The following is a 19,069-nucleotide window of genomic DNA, read 5'->3' as shown; positions in this document are numbered from 1 at the left end:
CTAGGGATTCTTCTGAAATGCCGTATGACATTCACATCGATGCTTCTGACTCCACCCTCTCACATGCTACAAAAAGGGGATAAAGAGGGGTGCCTGGGTGGCTCAGTTGGTTAAGTGTCCCACTTCGGCTCAGGTCATGATCTTGCAGTTCATGGGTTCAAGCCCCGCGTCGGGCTCTGTGCTGACAGCTAGCTCAAAGCCTGGAGCCTGTTTCGGATTCTGTGTCTCCCTCTCTCTCTGACCCTCCCCTGCTCACGCTCTCTCTCTCTCAGAAATAAAAACATTAAAAAAATTTTTTTAATAAAAATTTCAAAAAGAGGATACAGAAAACAAACAAAAATCCTTAAATGACTCCATGACTCACATCTTTGATGTAGTTCATCTCTTCTTTCAGCTGATTGGTGGACCACCCATACACCACCATTTCTTTCTGCTCGTTGGGATCTGATCTCCGTACCACGCCATAGACAACACCCTGAGGAAGTTTCCTGGTCGGTTCTCCATTGCTTAGGTCAGGAGGCTACAAGAGGGTGGAAACGAGAAAAGGATGATGACCATTTAGGACTTGTGGGGACAACTGTGACAAGGGTACACCATCTATGGCTGTGCCGGCTGTGCTGGCACAGAGGAGCCCAGTGGCAAGGAGAGGCAGGGGGGAGCCCTGCCTGTTCGCTCTTCTCCCACTAGCACCCAGCGTGGGCAGAGCCAGTCTTTACCATAGAGGAAGGAGACCTTTCTCAAGTTTCTACAGAAACCCCAACCACCCACCCAACAGTGGGCACCTCGCCCAGAGCAAGGCCCCTTCCTCATTCTTACAAAGGTGCCAGACAGACCTGTGTTGTCCCTCATGACAAGATCAAGTGCCTGCACTCTCACCTTCCTGGTATCCTGGTAATGTGGCTTTTCTCCTGATCCCAGTTCCTCTGTATGCCCTCAACCTCATCACTCAATACATCACTCGCAACGCAGCAGGCTGAGATCACGGGAGAAGAATGTGGGCTGTCCCCTGGCAGCCGATTTATCCCCTCAGGTCAGGACTGACCCTGAATCCGGCTCTGAGAAAAGGAAGTGGGGGTGAGTACGCAACCCGCTGTGACCATTCATGAAATATTTCTGAAAAGCCAGGCAGAAGCAGCAGGACTTCACTCCCCAAGAATCTTCCTGCACCTTACTGCCTTCACTTGAAGATGAAATGCAAATACCCTTGGGAAGGGGTAACATTTCAAGTCCTAACACACCTGTAGAGAATGAAGGCTCAAAAAGCTGGGGGGGGAGGGGGATGGAGAATAAGATCTGCTCAGCCTCTACAATAGGCTGGGTGTGTCCCTTAGCATGCTTAAGTTGTGAAGACAGCCACCCTGTGATGCGGCGATTATGCTCTCCACTTTATAGCTGAGAAAACCAAAGCTCAGAGAGGTTAAGTAACTTGCTGATAGTCACACATCTAGATTCGAGGCCAATTCTGTGTGACACAAAGTACACCGTCCCATACTGCAGGCTCTGCTGGATGTAGAGGGACAGAGTCAGAGCCCCCACAGCATAGAGGGAAGGGCAAGAAAAAACCAGGGACAGAGACTTCACAGACAAACCACCCCACACCTGATTTCCCCTGGGGCTGACCCCGGTACCTTGACAATCACCGTGTAGAGGCCTGAATTTCATAATGATGACTGCCCTCCCACTAATTTTTAAACCAGCTATGCATAAATTCCTTCCATGCAACTCACACAATATTTTTGGCATTCAAAACTGTCATTTGCATTTTAAAATCATTCATTTGTGGCAGAATGAAAGCCTTATAAGCCCATTCATTTAAACTTTGTCAAAGGAAAGTCTAGAAAGATACATGGCAAATTATTAATAGTAATGGCCTCTAAGGAGGGGACGGTGAGGTAGGGCAGGGGGTACTGGGTATCGGGATGACTTTCAATTCTGACTTTATACTCTTTTGTGTTCTTTGTCTATGATGGGACTTTTTTTCATAAAACTGAAACACAAAACATCCATTGCTTCCGCCCTTCCGTACACACTTGGAAACAGATGTGACATGAGGGACTATGATACTCTGCATTTACTTCCAGAAAATGATTCCACTCGAGGCCTTCATGCTTGGGCCCCATAAGCACTAATGCAACTCCTGAAATGTGTACAGAAATTTAAATGAAGAGGCTGTCAAATGGCTCTTGGTGGAGTGACGAGATGCAGGTCCAGGCCTCTGGTTTCCCAGACATATAATTAGGAAGAGGAAAAGCTCTAATGAAACTCCCTGCGTACCAGGAAACAAAAGCAAGCCCTTTCAGTCAGACTCCACCCACTTCCTGAAAAACAAGCTGAGGGAACAGAAGGCAGATATGAATGTGTGCAGAGCAAAGGCTTTCCCAGATGGACCGGCCTTCAGGAAGAGGCGCAGGTGGCAGCACGCAGACCACTCTGCCTCCCAGCCCACGGGGGAGACAGGGACCACCCCCTATGGAGGCAAACACACAAGGCATCACGGACAACACCACGAGGCCTATGAAACTCATGGACCTAACAGTTACTCTCGTGAAAGACAGCGAAGATCTGTTAAGTGAAAGCCGATCGTTTCCATATTTTTGCTTTTTTGTTTTTAAAATGTTTGTGTGTATAAAACATCCAAAAGGATGGAATCCAGACTTTTCATGCCAGTGTCTTCAGTTAAAATGGGATTTCATTTTTTCCTTGATGCTTCTTAGCCAAAAAAAAAAAAAAGGTGGGGGGGATTATTTTTGAACGGATAGCTTTCATTTCAACTTTCAAAAAACTACAAGAGGATTACGAAATCAGGGACTAAACAAGAGCCCAGAGAAGGGCCCAGCACAGGACTCAGCTCAGGAGCAGGGCCATGAGGACGGGCCATTCCCCGAGGAGAGGGTTCCTGAGACAGTGTAAGCAGAAGCTGTACTGTGACAGGGACAGGGAAGGGACGTTTGCCAACAAAGCACAGGGGATAAATATTTGTTGTCTGTTTTATTACACATATTTTCTTTCATCCTCACAATAACCCTGCTGTGTAAATATTAGTTCTTCCAAAGTGCAACATTCAAGTGCCTGAGTACATCTTCCCAAAGCTCTTCCCTTGACCACAAAACCTTCACAATAGCCAACAGTCAAGAGTGAAATTCAAAGTCATGTCTCCGTGCTGCAGCCCAGACCTCAGGGGCAGGGAAGCCAACACCGTGGCCGCCAGTCTGGTCAGGGCCACTGGGAAGAGGCAGGCTCAGGATGGGGAGGCTCTTGTTCAGCCTCCTGGGATTCATCTTCCCCTCTGCCCTCACTGCCTCCTTTCTGTTCTTTTATCAGCCAACCTCTCCTCACCACAGGGCATTATGGGGGCTATTCCCTCTGCCTGCAATGCCCACTGTTGGGCTGAAAGGTCTCTCCTTCAAGGACATCTTCAGGGCCTCTTCAGAATGGTTACGCCCCTACACCCTCACCACAACCACAATGGAGTGACTATTAGTATTGTTATCTATGTAAGGCCTGCTCCCCAATCCACTGGGCCTCCTTTGTCTTCTTTTCCATCATAATCCCTGACATCCCACAGTGACAGACCCTCAAAGAGTTTCTCAATAAATATTTGCTGAATAGAGAGGGAGCTTTAGAAGTTGGAAGCGGTTCTGGGGAATTTCCCAGTATATGTAAATACAGGCCAGCTGAAGGGAACATCCTCTGATCTTCTTAGACGGAGGGACAGGGTGGTGACTTTTGCCCCGGCCATAAAAATCTCTATCCAGAGGAGTTGCAAAGGAGCCCAAGACTGCTATCATTGTGACAAATGTCAGTATGCTTTTGGTGAAAAACTGGAGAACACAGGGAAAAAAAAAAGAAAGAGCTGGCATGTTTGGCACTGTGACCATGGCTGGATGTCTCTCCTCTCAGGTCCTTCAAAATATCTCCCTATAAGATAAATATTAGTTTTTTAGACATGACAACAGCATTGCGATTATATTAAGAGATAGTCTTTATCTTTTAGAAAAACAGGCTTAAATATTTATGATATCTGGGATACAGGGTGGAGGAAGCAGATATGAATACAGACAGAGCAGGACTGAGCATGGGTCCAGGGCTTCGGAGCTGGGTGAACGGTCAGGGATTCATCACATGACTCCGTTTCCTTTTGCAGATGTTTGAAAGTCTCTGCAATTAAAATTGTTTTAAACTTCTTTATAATGCTACTTGGTTGATATTAAAATATCAAATTCTTTAAAATGTCCCAGGCTTAATAACAGCCTCCTGGGTATGAAACACTAGTAGGCAAAATTTCCTTGAAAACCAAAGCCCTAACAAATGCATGAAATGAAATGAAAAGTCTGTGCCAAAGAAGGGAAATGCCAACTGAAATGCATCCCGTAACCCCTATGTGAAATGCAGCATAATTAACAGCAGGCATAATCAGTGAAACAGATCGAGAATCTCTCCGTTTAAGTGTTCCCTGGGACAGACTCAGAGCTGACTATTTACTTACAGGCTCACGCCTTTGGTAAGTGCCTTAGAAAGACGGACAAACTACAGAAAAGTCACTCCCCACCTGAATTCCTGCTACAATGGCTCTACCGTTGCTGAGGGCTAGGGTCAGTAAGATCAGTAACAGGCGACCAAATTTCCCAAACCCCAAATCAGAATATTTGACCTTACATGACATGAGCACCACAATGCAGGGACTGAATCTGCCCTGTTCTCTGTCGTATCCCCAATACGTGACATAAAGAGATGCTCGATAAACACATTTGGAAGGAAGAAGACAGAATGTTTGGAACCGGGTCTATGCCAGAAGATTTGGAGTATGTGGTCATCCGAAACACTGAGCTGCACCAAGGAAGAAAATCCTTTGGTGAGGAAAGGTTCTCAGGGAAGAAGTAACAGCAGACACACAGCTTAACGTAAACCTGAACCGATGGTGGTGGCCTGGCCCCAGAGGAGGTCACATGTCCAGTCTGCCGGAATGACTTAGATGGACCATTACATGAAGTGAATGACATGCCAGCTAGAAGCCAGGTTACTTCAAAACCTTCTTGCTTTGGACGTCTTCTTCCAGCCAGAGGGCAGCAGCTGACCCAGGGACGGCTGAGCGCCTAGCCAGGGGCATCCCGCCCATTGTGCGGGCAGGAACGTGCTCCAGCCTGTCTGACCTGTGTGTCCCTTCTAGCAAATTACTAGTCCCTAATCATTACTCACATGTGACACTGTTTTGTCTCCTTGTGACAAGAATCAACACTATAGTTGAGCCTGAGAAGCCTTCCCACAGCCTGGGAGAGAATCAGGGAGGGGAGGGACAGCCCGTCTCCTCAAAGAAACGGAGATCTTTGACTTATTAAGGTACTCGTTATTTCTGAGAATCTCACAGACCAAAGAGACCATTTTATATAAAATAATAAAGTCATGCCTGGACACAGACCAATCATTTTGAATGCTTAACGATAAGCAGGGAAAGAAAATCTTCTAGCCAAGCAGAAATCCCCAAGAGAGTGTAGTTCTATTAAGAGTATCCTGACAGGAGGTAACTTCTCAAAGATACTGCCTTCCAGCTTCTAAGTATTCAACAGCTGCTTAGGCCCAACAACTCCAGGGAAAAATATCTGGGGGAGAAAATCAGGAGCTCTTTTGCTAGCACTGAGTCGTAGAGTACACACCTTAGATAACCCTGACTGATAAAATATAACTATCCTAGACAGACTTTTCCTGATAGGAGAAAGCGTGCAAGTCGACATTCCCACGGCAGCATGGTCAGGGCACAAACCCAAGTTGGACCCGCAAATCCACCGTGTACTAGCTGTGTGGCTCTGTGCTACTTATTTACCACACTGAGTTCCAGGGTCCTGAGCAGTACAGGGGGGATAATACACAATAATTCTAGAATTATTCTAGAAATACACAGAATAATATACATAAAATCCAGCGTATGCCGCTGGTCATACTAGCAAATACTGATGGATTCTAGTATTAGTAGTGGTGTCTTTGTATTTCTGAGTATCTAGGATCCTGCGAAAGTCTACGTGTCTGTCTGGATGCTTCTGTCTCTCTGCTTCTCTCTTATTCGGCCTTTTTGCTGTTTTCATCACAGTCATCAAACTTGCTGTGACAGAGGGATGTTCACCCCTTGACTGGGTGTTTCTCTGCATGGGGACACAACACAGTAGGTCAGAAAAATGAGAAAGAGAAGAGCTGTGTGGTCCAGTGGGTTTGTAAACGGTACCCCCGCCCTGCTCAGTGTCTCCGAGGGCTGGGGGGCGGGTGGAATACTGCGGGGGCAGCCGGCACAGCCTTGGCCTTACTTGAAACCACAACCACTGCACTTTTCCTCTTTCACCAATTGACTTCCCATGTGTATTCAGTTGAATAAGGAGTTCCAGAGCCAGAGAAATGTGGAAAAACACCGACTCCAGGCTACTCTTTACATTTGCTGGAAGAGAAAACTAAGGCCCAGAGAGGACCTGCCTGGCCTGACCCCCATGCCAATCGCTGAGGGGACCAGCACTAGAACCCAGGCCCCTTCTCATCCTCGTGGGGCTGCTCTGAGAGGCACGTCGAGTCCTGCGTGCCCTCCTGCAGTCCTGGCCCCGATCTGAATCCTAGCAGGACACTCCCTCCCCTGGCAACAGCCCGTGATGTTGTATAAACAGTCACGTCAAGGACGAGGACTCAGCACGCTTACTCATCTAGGGCTTTTAAGGGAAAGGGGACTGACTATAAAACTGAATGGCAAGGGCTTCCTCCTTTGAAACATTACATTGGGGTATGAATGTTCCGATTTTTCATACATACACATGGACCTGCTCTCCCTCACCGGAGTTCTTACAAGTCTTAAGAGAGACAGCTTCTTTAGAAATTCAAGTCACCAAAGGACATCTACCATGACGGCCTGTTAATAGCTACTGAAATTATTATCTGCTTCAAATTACTCTGTCACATTACAAGAGACTTCACTATCACACAGACTCAGACTCAGCAGAGCTCGGGTTGTGTTCACTACAATTCAAGTACGCAGTGAGACCCCAAGTTGACTTATAGGTCTGCAACAGCTGGTGTTAATTCTGTCTTACTGGGGGGGGGGGAGGGGGTTTTGTGTGTGTGTGTGTGTGTGTGTGTGTGTATGCATATCTAAGAATATGATGCACCTCGAGTTAATGGGAACAGGGGTATATGCATTGACAAAGTTCTTTGAAAATGATATGGAGTTAATTTCAAAATCATCTACACCAATTTGAATTTTAATGTTCAACAATGTTATAAACATTATAGTCCACATTTACCAATTTCTCAAGATGAAATTTGCACCTGCAAATAGCATTTCCTCTCCCATATTTTTAATGATTTTTAATATAGAATAAAAGTCCATGGCTAATTTATCTTGAGTTAATACAACTTAAGATAATATTCTACAGGGGCACCGGGGTGGCTCAGTTGGTTAAGCATCTGACTTCGGCTCAGGTCATGATCTCACAGTTTCTGAGTTCGAACACCATGTCAGGCTCTGTGCTGACAGTTCAGAGCCTAGAAACTGCTTCCGATTCTGTCATCCTCTCTCTCTTTCTCTGCCTCTCCCTACCTTATGCTCTGTTTCTCCCCCGCCCCTTATGCTCAGTCTCTCTCTACCTCTCCAAAATAAATGTTAAAAAAAAATTTTTTTTAAGATAACATCCTACAAAGAAACGTGTTACGGATTGAATTGTGCCCTGCAAAAAAAAAAAAAAAAAAAATGTTGCACCCCTAACCCCCAGTACCTCAGAAAACTGACCTTCTTTGCACACAGGGCAAATTAAAATGAGGTTCCTGGAGTGAACCCTAATCCAGGATAATGGGTACCCTCATAGAAAGAGGAACATTTGGATACAGACATACACACTGGGAGAACACCACAGGAAGACCAGGGTTATGCAGCCACAAGCCAAGGACCACCAGAACCACAAGCAGCTGGAAAAGGCAAGGAAGGATTCTTCTAGAGCCTGCAGAGAGAGCATGGCCCCGCTAACGGACACCTTAAGCCCAGACTTCTAGCCTCCAAAACTATGAGCCAAAAAATTTCTATTGATTAAGCCATGCAGTTCATGTAACTTTGCTATGGCAGTCCAAGAAGCAGATACAAAACCAAATCATAAATCCTTCTTTAAGCACTCCCTATGGGCAAGGCAGGGAGCTAGGCTCTGGGAGACAAAAATAACAAGACATGCCCTCGTTTCAAGTGGCTCTGAGTGAAATATATATAATGAACAAATGTTAGGAAAACACAATCATTGACACTGGTCATTGGGCAATGGGAATGTGAGATGCCTCATGAGGCTCTTAAACACAAGAGGGGTGGGGTCAGAACACTTTCTAAATGAGAATACCTATGTCCCATTCCAAACCATAATGCAGCCTAGAACTTTCTGGGTGCACACAAATAATCTAGATTTCTTTTGTTTAAATACCAAAATAGTGTCAATGCACTGATTAAGTAACTGTATTCTAAAAATACCACCACGTGGAGAACATGGAAAACTGGCATGGCCAAGTGCTGATGGGTGGGGTGAGCATGTCCCCAGAGAGGCTGGCTCCACGCCGTGAGAGCAGGAGTTCTCTGAGGGAAAGTCTGCCGAGAGAGGAGACCAGGCCTGAGGAAATGGAAGACGGATGCTCAGTTTTATGGAGAAGGATGTAAGAACAGCACATAAAGATAATGTGGGCACAGCCCAGGAGGAAAATGCCAGACAGGCAGTTTCAGGAAGGAGCATAACTCCGAGAGGGTCTGAGGGAGAAAAGTGAAGAAAGGACCGGGCTTGGCATTCAAAGGGCTGAGATCTGCCATGGAGTCACCAGCCTCTGTAATCAATATCACAGGGCACTGTGGCTGGTACTCCCATCTATTAGCTCACGTACTCGTTGCAACCAGGCCTTACTGTGCTTCCTTTAAAGGTAAGGAAACCGAGTAGCAGGGAGACTAAGTGTTTGGGAGCTCAACTGTGGCCTGCAAAAGGCAGTCTCGGGGCATCCGGGACCTTCTGTAAGAGAAGGACTAAAAGCAGCAGTAGGAATGGTCTGCCACAGGGCAGGAAGCCTCCCACATACGCTCCAGGAGCCCAGGGCTCCAGGAAAAGACACTGCCTCTGCTGTGACTGCCTCCAGGAGAGTCCAAGCACAGCATCACGAAGCTGGAGAAAACACACCATCTGCCACACCGCTCCCCTTGAGTGATTCCTCTCCAGTGACTTCGTGAAGAGTGCACAGAAGAATGGCCCAACTGGCTGGGGCATCTATGTGTGGCCAGCTGCCCCATGGGACCCCAGGTCCTCAAAATACACTCAGCATCACCCATGACTGTGTCAAAGGATAAGGCCCAGGCCTGCCCTCAGTCAGCCACAGCTCTAACAGGGTCCTGGATGTTCTCTAAGCAGCTTCGCTTCGTCAGAAGCCCAGCAGGCCTTTGGCGTCTTCCCGCTCCCCCATGGGAGCCAGCTCCAATCCCCTGGCCCCTGCACACCACCGGCCCGTCCAAGGAGCCTGAGTCATCTCACCAGGGAAGGTCATCCAGAGTTCTTGGCACCTTGCAGTTTTGAGGGTTATGGTGTCCCAGGGAGGAGGAACAATGCTGATGGCACATCAGAGCAGCTGGTCCCTGTCAGGCCCTCCCCGCTCATGCCTGGCCTCTGGCTCCGGGTGACTCAACCCCAGGAGCCTGGCCAGAACATGGTGACAGAATCACTCAGACAGCCTCACAGTTACCACCCGTACCTTCAAGTGCAACCACCACCCAAGGACTTTGGTCCTGGGGAAAGAGCCGGCCCTACCCTGTTCCTCTCTACCCCAGTTCTTCTGCAGTGAGTCACTGACACACTGCAGACGAGCACTTAAGCTGCACACCGGGTCCACCCAGTGTAAGAGGCCTCACGGTGCATGCTGTCTTCACAGCTTCTGCCCGGTGCTCCTCACAGCCCTGAGATTCTCACACACCCACAGGACGGGCCAGGGAGAACTGGAGGACTCTGGCCCCCACGAGCGGCGCTTCTGCTTCGTTTATAAAGGAGTGCTCAGGATAACGTTTATTTTCATTTAAAAAAAAAAAAAAAGAGGCATGTATTGCTTTGAAAAGTTTGAAAAGCACGGTTTAAGACAAAGGGGCAAATCGAAGTACATGACTTGGCTGCCAACTCCCGCTCGACACAGAACACACGCCTTGCATCCTTGGACTGCTTGACCTCTCTTGGTGGGGATGCACCCTCCAAGGGCTCGTAGCACCAGGGTCAGTGCCCTTCACCAACATCTGCTCACATATGCAGCTCGGGCCTAACACCAACAGACCCAATTCCTCACCTCCCCTGGCCCCTGCCATGCATACGGGGAGAGTCACCATGGCCCCTGTCCCGTCACTCTCTCCAGCTTAGGCCACCCCCTCCAAAAATGCTCCTTCGGGGCATCTGGGTGGCTCGGTTGGTTAAGCGTCTGAGTTGGCTCAGGTCATGATCTCGTGGTTCGTGAGTTCAAGCCCCCCCATCAGGCTCTACCAGTGCTGACAGCTCAGAGCCTGGAGCCTATTTCAGATTCTGTGTCTCCCTCTATCCCTGCCCCACTCTCACTCTGTTTCTCCCTCTTTCAAAAATAAACACTAAAAATTAAAAAAAAAAACAATAAACAAGACGTGTTCCTTCCGATTCCCTATGCACTGAGCAGGCCCTGAGCCCCTGATTACAGCTCAGATCTCATTCTCTAAAAGGAACAGTCAGGGCAGCAGAGAGGGAAGAAGGGACACCCTCCCCCCCCGCCCCCCAGCAGCACAGCACCACACTCAATCTAGTCAGCAACAGGGGTCGTTTGGGTTACAACTTTTACCCTCAAACTTTTTCTTCAATGTTCAAAGCTCCACACGGGCTGAAAAAATAGCTTGATTGTATAACCAAAGCATCATCACCAGTAAGAATAGCATTTAATTCAATAATATCTAATGTGTGATTCATATTCAGAAGTGTACAATTGTCCCAATAGGACTTTTACAGATTTGTTTTTTGATCCCTGATCTAACTGAGCTTCACCTGTTACACTGGGTGTTAACTCTCCCAACCTCCCTTTGGCCAACTGTTTTTGCAGAATGTCCTACATTTTGGGTTTTTCTATTTCCTCATTACTAGATTCAGTTGAACCCACCTGGCACAAAGACCACATAGGTGATAGTGTGCTTTACTTGACCACATCACCTCAGAAGCCCATAGATCACGTTGGCCCACTGCTGGCGAAGCTAGATTGGATCACTTGGTTAAAATGCTGGTGCCAGACTGCACTACTGTGCCTTTTCTTTTTTAATGTTTATTTATTTTTGAGAGAGAGACAGAGCACACGAAGGTGGGGGAGGAGGAGGGAGGGGGGTACAGAGGATCCGAAGCAGGCTCAGGGCTGATAGCAGAGAGCCCGACACCAGGCTCAAACTCACCAACCATGAGATCATGACCTGAGCCAAAGTCAGACACTTAGCCAACACAGCCACCCGGGTGCCCCTGTGCCTTTTAAGTGAGGAAGTGTAAGTAACCTATGAGGTGATACTCTGGGACCGTGTGAAAATACTGTTCTACAATAATCTTCCACTAACTAGTCTTTGCATCCACTGATGAACCGACCTGGGGTTACAAAATAGAGACTTTCTGTATTTGTCAGCTGAAGTTCTATATAAGAGCTTTCCCTCTTTAAATCTCTGATGACTACGGCAAACCCCTGCATCTTTTATTATTATTATTATTATTCAGTGTCAAAGCCCATTACTGTTATTACTTTTTGATGTTCAAGTTCCAATTTTGCCAGTGCAGCGAGATCACTTTCAAACCAGCTTCTGGGTCCTCTGCTATGACCCCATTCGGAGTGCCACGTTGCTTTCTGGCACAAGATGCCCCAGGCTCACCTGGTACTTCCCTTGCTCGCACCTGCAACCAGCCATTTTTCTGGATCCTTTGTTGGGACTCCTCCTTAGCAGATAAGCAACTCTACATTCTCTAACCTTGCACCTAATCATAACCTCATTTTCCTTCCTTTCTCTGTCACTCGTCATTCAAATTAGTTTGGACAATTCTGTCCTTAGAGAAAGTGGGGAAAAGACCCTAAGAGAAGGGAGAGACATAGCCCAACAGTAAATTTAGGGACATGATCAACCATTTACCACTCACTGAAGAGCTTCCTTTTCCACAGGTGGCCACATGTGGCCAACTTCACAGCAAGGCTTGTCATTATCATTCCATTTATAAAACTTATATGATCATACATTCTATCATTTTACTGTTTTATTTTATACTTTCACAAAACATGCGCACAAGACAATTACTACCTGACCCCCGGCACTTTCATCCCCTTCTCTTGCTCTGCGTGTCTCCATCAGCACTTTCTGCCTTCTAAACTCCATAAAACATGCTTTATTTTTTAATTTTCATTCTCCTCCCAACTAGAAGATAAGTTTGGTGAGTGGCAGGCATGTTTTTGCTCACTGCTTTGTTCACTACTCTGCTCACAGTGGAGCAATATACCATGGTGTACTAACTCACGCGCACAGCACCTGGAATGCAGGAGGCGCCCCGTAACTATTTGTGAATTAGAAAAATGGCTTGTCCGGCACAACAGACCTGGAAGTGAGTGGCATCTATGCCTCCGCTTTAAGTCTCTGCTTCCGTGACCCCCCAGGCAGTCAGTTATTCCCTTCCCCGCGTTCCCAGAGCCCTTCTTGCACTTCCAGATCCTAACACTTGAACATCACATCAACTCTGTTCATAGGTCCACCTCCCCTGAAATCCTTCTAGTTCCTCCAAGACAAGGGCAAGGTCAGACTTATCTTCACGGCCCAGCACTCAGCACAGAAGCTGGCACAAAAATCTGCGCAGCAGAGGGCCCTCGCCCCGGGCTGCCTGCTGGGCTTTGCTCTCCACGCAGCCTCCCCCGAGCTGGGCCTTCCGCCTCCAGCTGCTGAGAAAGGCTCAGCCGCGGGCAGCTCACAATGGGCCCTTTGACTCAACAGGCCTGGGCTCTTTCAGGAAAAACTCGTTCCCTGCCACAGCACCTGCCATGAAGGCCAGCGTCCCCACAGCTCTGAGGCAACACACAGCCCACGTTCACCAGGAAACAAGAGCGGGGGCAGGAGGCCAGCAGGGCCAGCCGGGCAGGGCGGTCTGGCTTCTGGGAAGATGGTAGATGGGGTGGCAAGGTGGAGAGGGCCTCTCATCAGCAGGTCGCTGACATTCAGACTTCGTGAATAGCCTGGATAGGGAACGGGAGGGGCCGGGGCAAAAATAAAAGAGGGCAAAGAGGAGAACTTGTCAGAAGCTTGCTCGGAGACAGCTTACTTGTTCTTTTCTTTTGACCTTCTTTTCACCTGGCTCTGAGGCTGGACTCTCTGGGGGTACGGTCAGCCGCAGTCTGCAGACATTTGCCTAGGAGAGATGGAGGGGAGAAGCCGGTTATGAACCTGCACTTGAGGTACAAAGAGCTGGGTGACCTTGTGCTTCTCGGTGCCCGTCTCCCCCACTTAGCAGTGAGGTGATCGTACCAACCACGCAGGGGACTCTGAGGATAAGAACGACGTTTGCCTGGCCCAGATTAGGCACTCGCCACCCCGCTGCTGGAAACAAGGACATTACCGAGTAACGTCATAGCATTCCAACATTTCCTTTAACGATTCGGGTTCCATAACCGTCGTATAGGATGATCAAATCACATGCGTTGATCCAAATACAGCTAGAGGGACGGAGGCCAACTCACACAGTGGTGACTGGGCTGTGAAGGTGCTTTCTCCTTAGCTATACATTGAATTTTCCTCTAATAGACATGCACATGTAGAAGCACAAAGTTATTTGTCTATACGCTCGTGTTTGTAGCAGCACTATGGACAATGACCAAAAGATGGAAGCGACACAAATGTCCATCAGTGGATAAATGGATACATAAAACGTGGTATATCCACAGAACAGAATATTACACGGCCTTAAAAAGGAAGGAAATTCTGACACATGCTGCAACATGGATGAACCTTGAGGACTTTATGCTAAAAGAAGACAATCATGCAAAGACATAGGTATGACACAATGAACAGCTCTCTCAGCTGTATGACTCCACTCATATGAGGTATGTAGAACAGGCAAACTCATAGGGACAGACAAGCCCTGATGATTACCAGGGGCTGAGGACACAGAGAAATGGGGAGTTATTACTTAATAGTTATGCAGTTTGAGAAGGTGAAAACACCCTGGAGATGGATGGTGGTGATGTTTGCACAACAATGGGAATACGTACTTAATGCCATATGTCTATTTCACCCTCATGCTACAGTCTGGTCCTGCTGTGATTTCCCAGGGAGAAGTGACTTGCCCATTGGAAAAGCCCAAAGTGGGTCCCAGCAGCACCCAGAGTTCCCAGCCCCGTGGGCTTGTCCCTGTTATGGGCTGCACCGCGTCCCCCTACCATTCGTGTGTTGCAGTCTTAACCGCAGTACCTCAGAATGTGACCTTATTTGGAAACAGGGTCTTTACAGAGGCTATTAAGTAAAATTTGAGGTTATTAAGGTGGGTCCTAATCCAAAACAACTGATACCGTTGGGGCAGTTGAGCATCCAACTCTTGATTTTGGCTCACGTCATAATCTCACAGTTGGTGGGTTTGAGCCCCTCATCAGACTCTGCAATGGCAGTGTGGAACCCGCTTGGGATTCTCTCTCTCCCTTTCTCTGCCCCTCTCGTGCTCACCCGCACACACACACTCTTTCTCCTGCTTTCTATTTAAAAAAAAATACTTTATAAAAACGAACAAACAAAAACCCAAAATGACAGATATCCTTATATAAAGGGGAACTTGCAGACAGACACTCACACAGGGAGAACAGATCACCCCCACACAGCCCTCTGGAAGAACCGACCCTGCTGACACCTTGATCTGGGACTTCTAGCTCTCAAACCATAGGATAATAAAAGTCTGTTGTTGAAGCCACCTGGTTTGTGGTAATTTCTACAGCAGCCCTAGCAAATTAATATACCCCCGGACCTGGTCTGCATCTATCCACAGGGCGGCCTCGAAGCAAAACTACCCTGCAGCCCAGAAACCCAGAACGGGATGGGACTGTAAAAGACTTTTCAAGTCCAACCTGCTGACCTATGAAGGAACCCCCACACCTACCACTGTAGCTGGCAGGGGGGTGTGAGACTGAGGATAACATTTTCCATGCACAGGTACAAGAGGCCATACGTGGGACGTATGTTAGCACTTCCACACACAAGGTCACCTCCCTTTGAGATACCCCATTTTGCTACCTGGCACCTCCAGCTTCCTGTTCCCTCAGAACTCCTCCCTAACGGACCCGGGGTTGCCCTCAGGACAGAAGCAGAATTCTCCTTTCTCTACAAAGGCCTCCTTCCCCCTGAACCTCTTTTCCTCTGGATCTAAAAACCCCAGCTCTTGCAACTCAGTGACTTGGTTTCACAATCACTCTCCATCCTTACACTCCTATGGGCAAACTTCATGCCTCAGTGAGCCCAGGACTATACTGCCTCTGATGTGGCCAACTTCGCACCAAACCCTCAGTCATGTTGGCCTACAACATTCCAGTCATGTTGGCCTCCATTCCAGCGAGGAGGCAGCTCTCTTAACTGGCAAGCAATAGCACCGATGTGAATCCGAGCTCCTCCAGAGAAAGGCAAGCCTCTGACTTCAGGCTGCCTGCACCAGTTGAAACCAGCTGACATTTGCACAAACATCAAAGCGTAACTCATACCAGGTAGGCAACCCAAGTCTGTGATGTTCAATAATCTGTGATAGGCTGATCTATCCATAGCATAGTTTTGCAGAGAGAAGGAACTGCTTTTCTCCTGCACCCCATTCCATGCACGCACATGTGTACACACGTGTGTGTAAATACATGTACAGAATTCTACGAGCGCACGCGTGCACACACATACAGGTGTCAATGCCTACTAGCTGTGTCGACCATGGGCAAGCTGTTAATCTCTCTGAATCTCAAGGGTAAATGCAGATAAAAGATGTTTGGCATATCGTAAGCCTCTGGCAATATTATTTTTATTATTATCTCGATGTGATCATCATCCTATAAGCTCCAAAAGGATTCTGCTTTCCATGATAACAATTTGTGCAACAGATCTACTACAAGCAATACCTTTTTGTAGGATGACTGGTCTAGAGGGGCCATCCCTAAGGGCAGTAATTTGCAGAATAAACTGAAACACCAAAGAGAAGACAAGGCCCAGAAGGGACCCCCCCCCACCCCCTCATTGATCCAATCACCATGAGTGAGATGTTCCCAGCCCCTGTTTGAGACAACTTTTTATATGTCCACCCAGAACTCTGATATTCCTCAACATACTTCCTGCAGCTCTCACACTGGGCCAAGTGTACCCAGGGGTATACAAAGCCACAAGATAAATAGGAAGTATTTCTCTAAGCCATCAGTTTTACCTGGTGATAGACAATGAACTGACATAAAATGAGCCTGTAAAATAAAACATCTGACTTCAAGCATCCGGCAGTCACAGCAGGTTCCTAAGGCCACACCCAGGCCCCAATGTTAAATGTTTCACCCTTGTCATTGGAGGCGCTTTAAGACACAGACTACACATGGGTTCAGCGCTCCCTCTTAAGTGCTGACCCACTGATGGACTGACGGCACACAGTTTACATCCAGCTTGTAATAGGATCAGATGCCTTCCTAATAAGATGGTCAAATGTGCGGTCATGTGAAAAAGAGAAAGTTGCAGGAAAAAAAATGTTAATAATCCCATTTTGGGTTTTTTTATACACTATTATAATTTGCATAGATTTTGGCGAAAAACGTTTTTAAGGAAATACAACAAACTGGTGGTGGTGCTGGTTGTCTCTGGAAAGTGGGATTTCTTATTGGTTTCCAACTGTTCCAAGTATGCAGAAGTTTTTAAATTAAAAATTATGGTAGCAATAGTAACAATAAAGATTGAGAGAGAACGTATCTGAAAGAGAGATCAAGCTTTCCTAGACCTATACAATTGCCTCAGGAGTAGCACAGAGAACAACCCAGAGGTCTAGAAAATACCCCGAATTCCTTAACAGAAGCACTAAGTAATCCCTGAATGTACCCACTAGGTTGACCCGGTAAAGTTCACCTCCTTTTGTTCATTCACTTTCAGGAAATCTCCTCATGGGAAAATGTCCCAATAAGATCAAGGCAGGGTCGCTTATCTCTCAGAGCATTTTATGATGCTGATCTCCCTGGGTTTCTGAGACTCAGATACACAATACCCAGAGCAGCCCAGGCTGGGAAGTACCTGAGAGGCAGGTAGGGTACTTTATTCCCAGGGGCTCCCATAGCAGTTGGCTCAGCGTTGTGTTCTGGGCATTCAGGAAAACTGAATCTTACTTACTGGAAACACCAGATATGGGATTAGCTGTCCCTACAAGCAAGGGAAACCTCCAGTGGACCAAAGGCAGGAAGGTGGATTCCGTGTATTTCATCACTAGGCTACAGTATTTTACACTACTTGCAAAATATTTTTAAGGGCAATGAGGGTACCAAGATAAAAAAGAAACAGCCATGTTCCCAAGAGCTCAGAATCCAAAAACACACTCAAACAAAGTAAATAGGAACACTCAGTGTAACCAAAGTCCTGAGAGGCAGGGTAGCTTGATGGTGAAGGCATGGTAGAACTGCACTTCCTTATATAGCAGTAAGAACAGAAGAAGAACAATAGTCTTTACTGGACATGGGAGTATATTGAAGGCTCCTCAAGGTGACATTTGAGCTAGGTATAGATAAAAAGGACTTGGCAGTTCATTGAGGTTTAGAGAATCCATCATCAGAATAACAACAAACAACTACCAGGTAAGGCATTTGCTCCAGGCTGGCCAAAGGCACTGATGTGCAAATGTTCTGAAAATGGAAGTGGGCCTACACTAGAGTGAAAGACGAAAACAAACAGGTAGGGGCCAAACTCTAACAAGCTACAAAAGCTTGATGGAGAAGCAAGGTCTCTAGTGGAAGACAATCAGGAGCCACTCAACGCTGTGGAGGAAGGGACTAACACTAAAAATCTGAGTTCAGTGACTCAATAGCAGTTATTGAGTACCTCCCATTATATCCCATGTATTACAACAGGGATGGAGGGGTAAAAACAGGGGGAGAGATCAAGCAAGCTTTGTACTTTAATTGCTTTTCTTATTCTTAAAGTACTTAGCATAGTATCAACACATAGCAGGCACTTGCTCAGTGAATTAAATGTCAGTATGAGTTTCTTTTTAGAATGAACTAAAACACAGTAAGGTGGATATACCTGAAACTCCCCAGAGAGCCTTCCACTTTCTTCACACCAGCCCCTCTGGGAGGGCCATCAAGGGAGGAGCAGATAGTATTCAAGCCTCTTCCACGTGAAAATTCACAACGAAGCCCTTGTCTGCAACTCAGGGCACCTGGGAGCTCAGCAAGTCCTCTGGGGCCTTGTTTCTGATCCCGCCCCACCTTTGTGGAGGCAGAAGGCTGGGTCTCCATCTAGGGGGGAATCCAGGGATCCACATACCATCATACTGTCAGCCTCAACACCTGGGCTCACCAAGAGAAAACTATCCACCTTGAATAAAAAGGGGGGGGTGGAGAAGATGACCCAGGGACTGGCGAGGGGTGGGGGGGATGGCGTTGCTAATCAGTTTACAGAGATGGATTTCCCTAAGGAAATTAGCCAAATGTATTTACATTTCTCTAAGGCCTGGTCCACTCTGTGACTGTGGGCTCCTGCCCAGTCCTACCTAACAACAGCAGGTGTGGTCCCTGTGGTTGTGGCTGGGAGGACACACACCACACTCGGCACAAGCATAAAACCTTTCAGGTATGTGGGTCAGGCTGTGTGGCACAGGGCATGCCCCACGTGGAGCAGGCCTCTTAGCTCTGCTGCGGCCCTGAACTCGGCCCTGAACTTGCAGGCCTGATTATCTACATCAGGGTGGGGCAAACCTTTCTGTCAAGGGCCAGATGGTAAATATTTAGGTTTTCCAGACCACTATACAAAACAATCGTATCTCAGAGGCATACAAAACAAGCCAAGAGGGCCAAATATGGCCGGGGGGGGGGGGGGGGGGGGGGG

At 47.4% G+C, this 19,069-nt stretch overlaps 1 protein-coding gene across 3 annotated transcripts in view; it reads right to left on the bottom strand.

The window, feature by feature from the left end:
• Nucleotides 1-19,069, bottom strand: part of LOC120230842 (myocardial zonula adherens protein) — a 92,469-nt gene that overhangs the window by 67,798 nt on the left and 5,602 nt on the right. For all 3 annotated transcript variants that reach the window (XM_039230587.1, XM_039230588.1, XM_039230589.1), the window contains exons 2-3: nucleotides 13,308-13,394; nucleotides 365-520 (exon numbers count right to left, since the gene is read on the bottom strand). In XM_039230587.1, the coding sequence (XP_039086518.1) occupies nucleotides 365-520; nucleotides 13,308-13,394 (243 nt within the window). The remainder of the gene's footprint in view (nucleotides 1-364; nucleotides 521-13,307; nucleotides 13,395-19,069) is intronic.

The sequence above is a fragment of the Hyaena hyaena genome, unplaced genomic scaffold, assembly GCF_003009895.1.
Source record: "Hyaena hyaena isolate Hyena2069 unplaced genomic scaffold, ASM300989v1 scaffold_49, whole genome shotgun sequence".
Lineage (NCBI taxonomy): Eukaryota > Metazoa > Chordata > Mammalia > Carnivora > Hyaenidae > Hyaena > Hyaena hyaena.
Note: the sequence above shows the minus strand (reverse complement) of the source record. Positions and strands in the feature narration are given on the sequence as shown.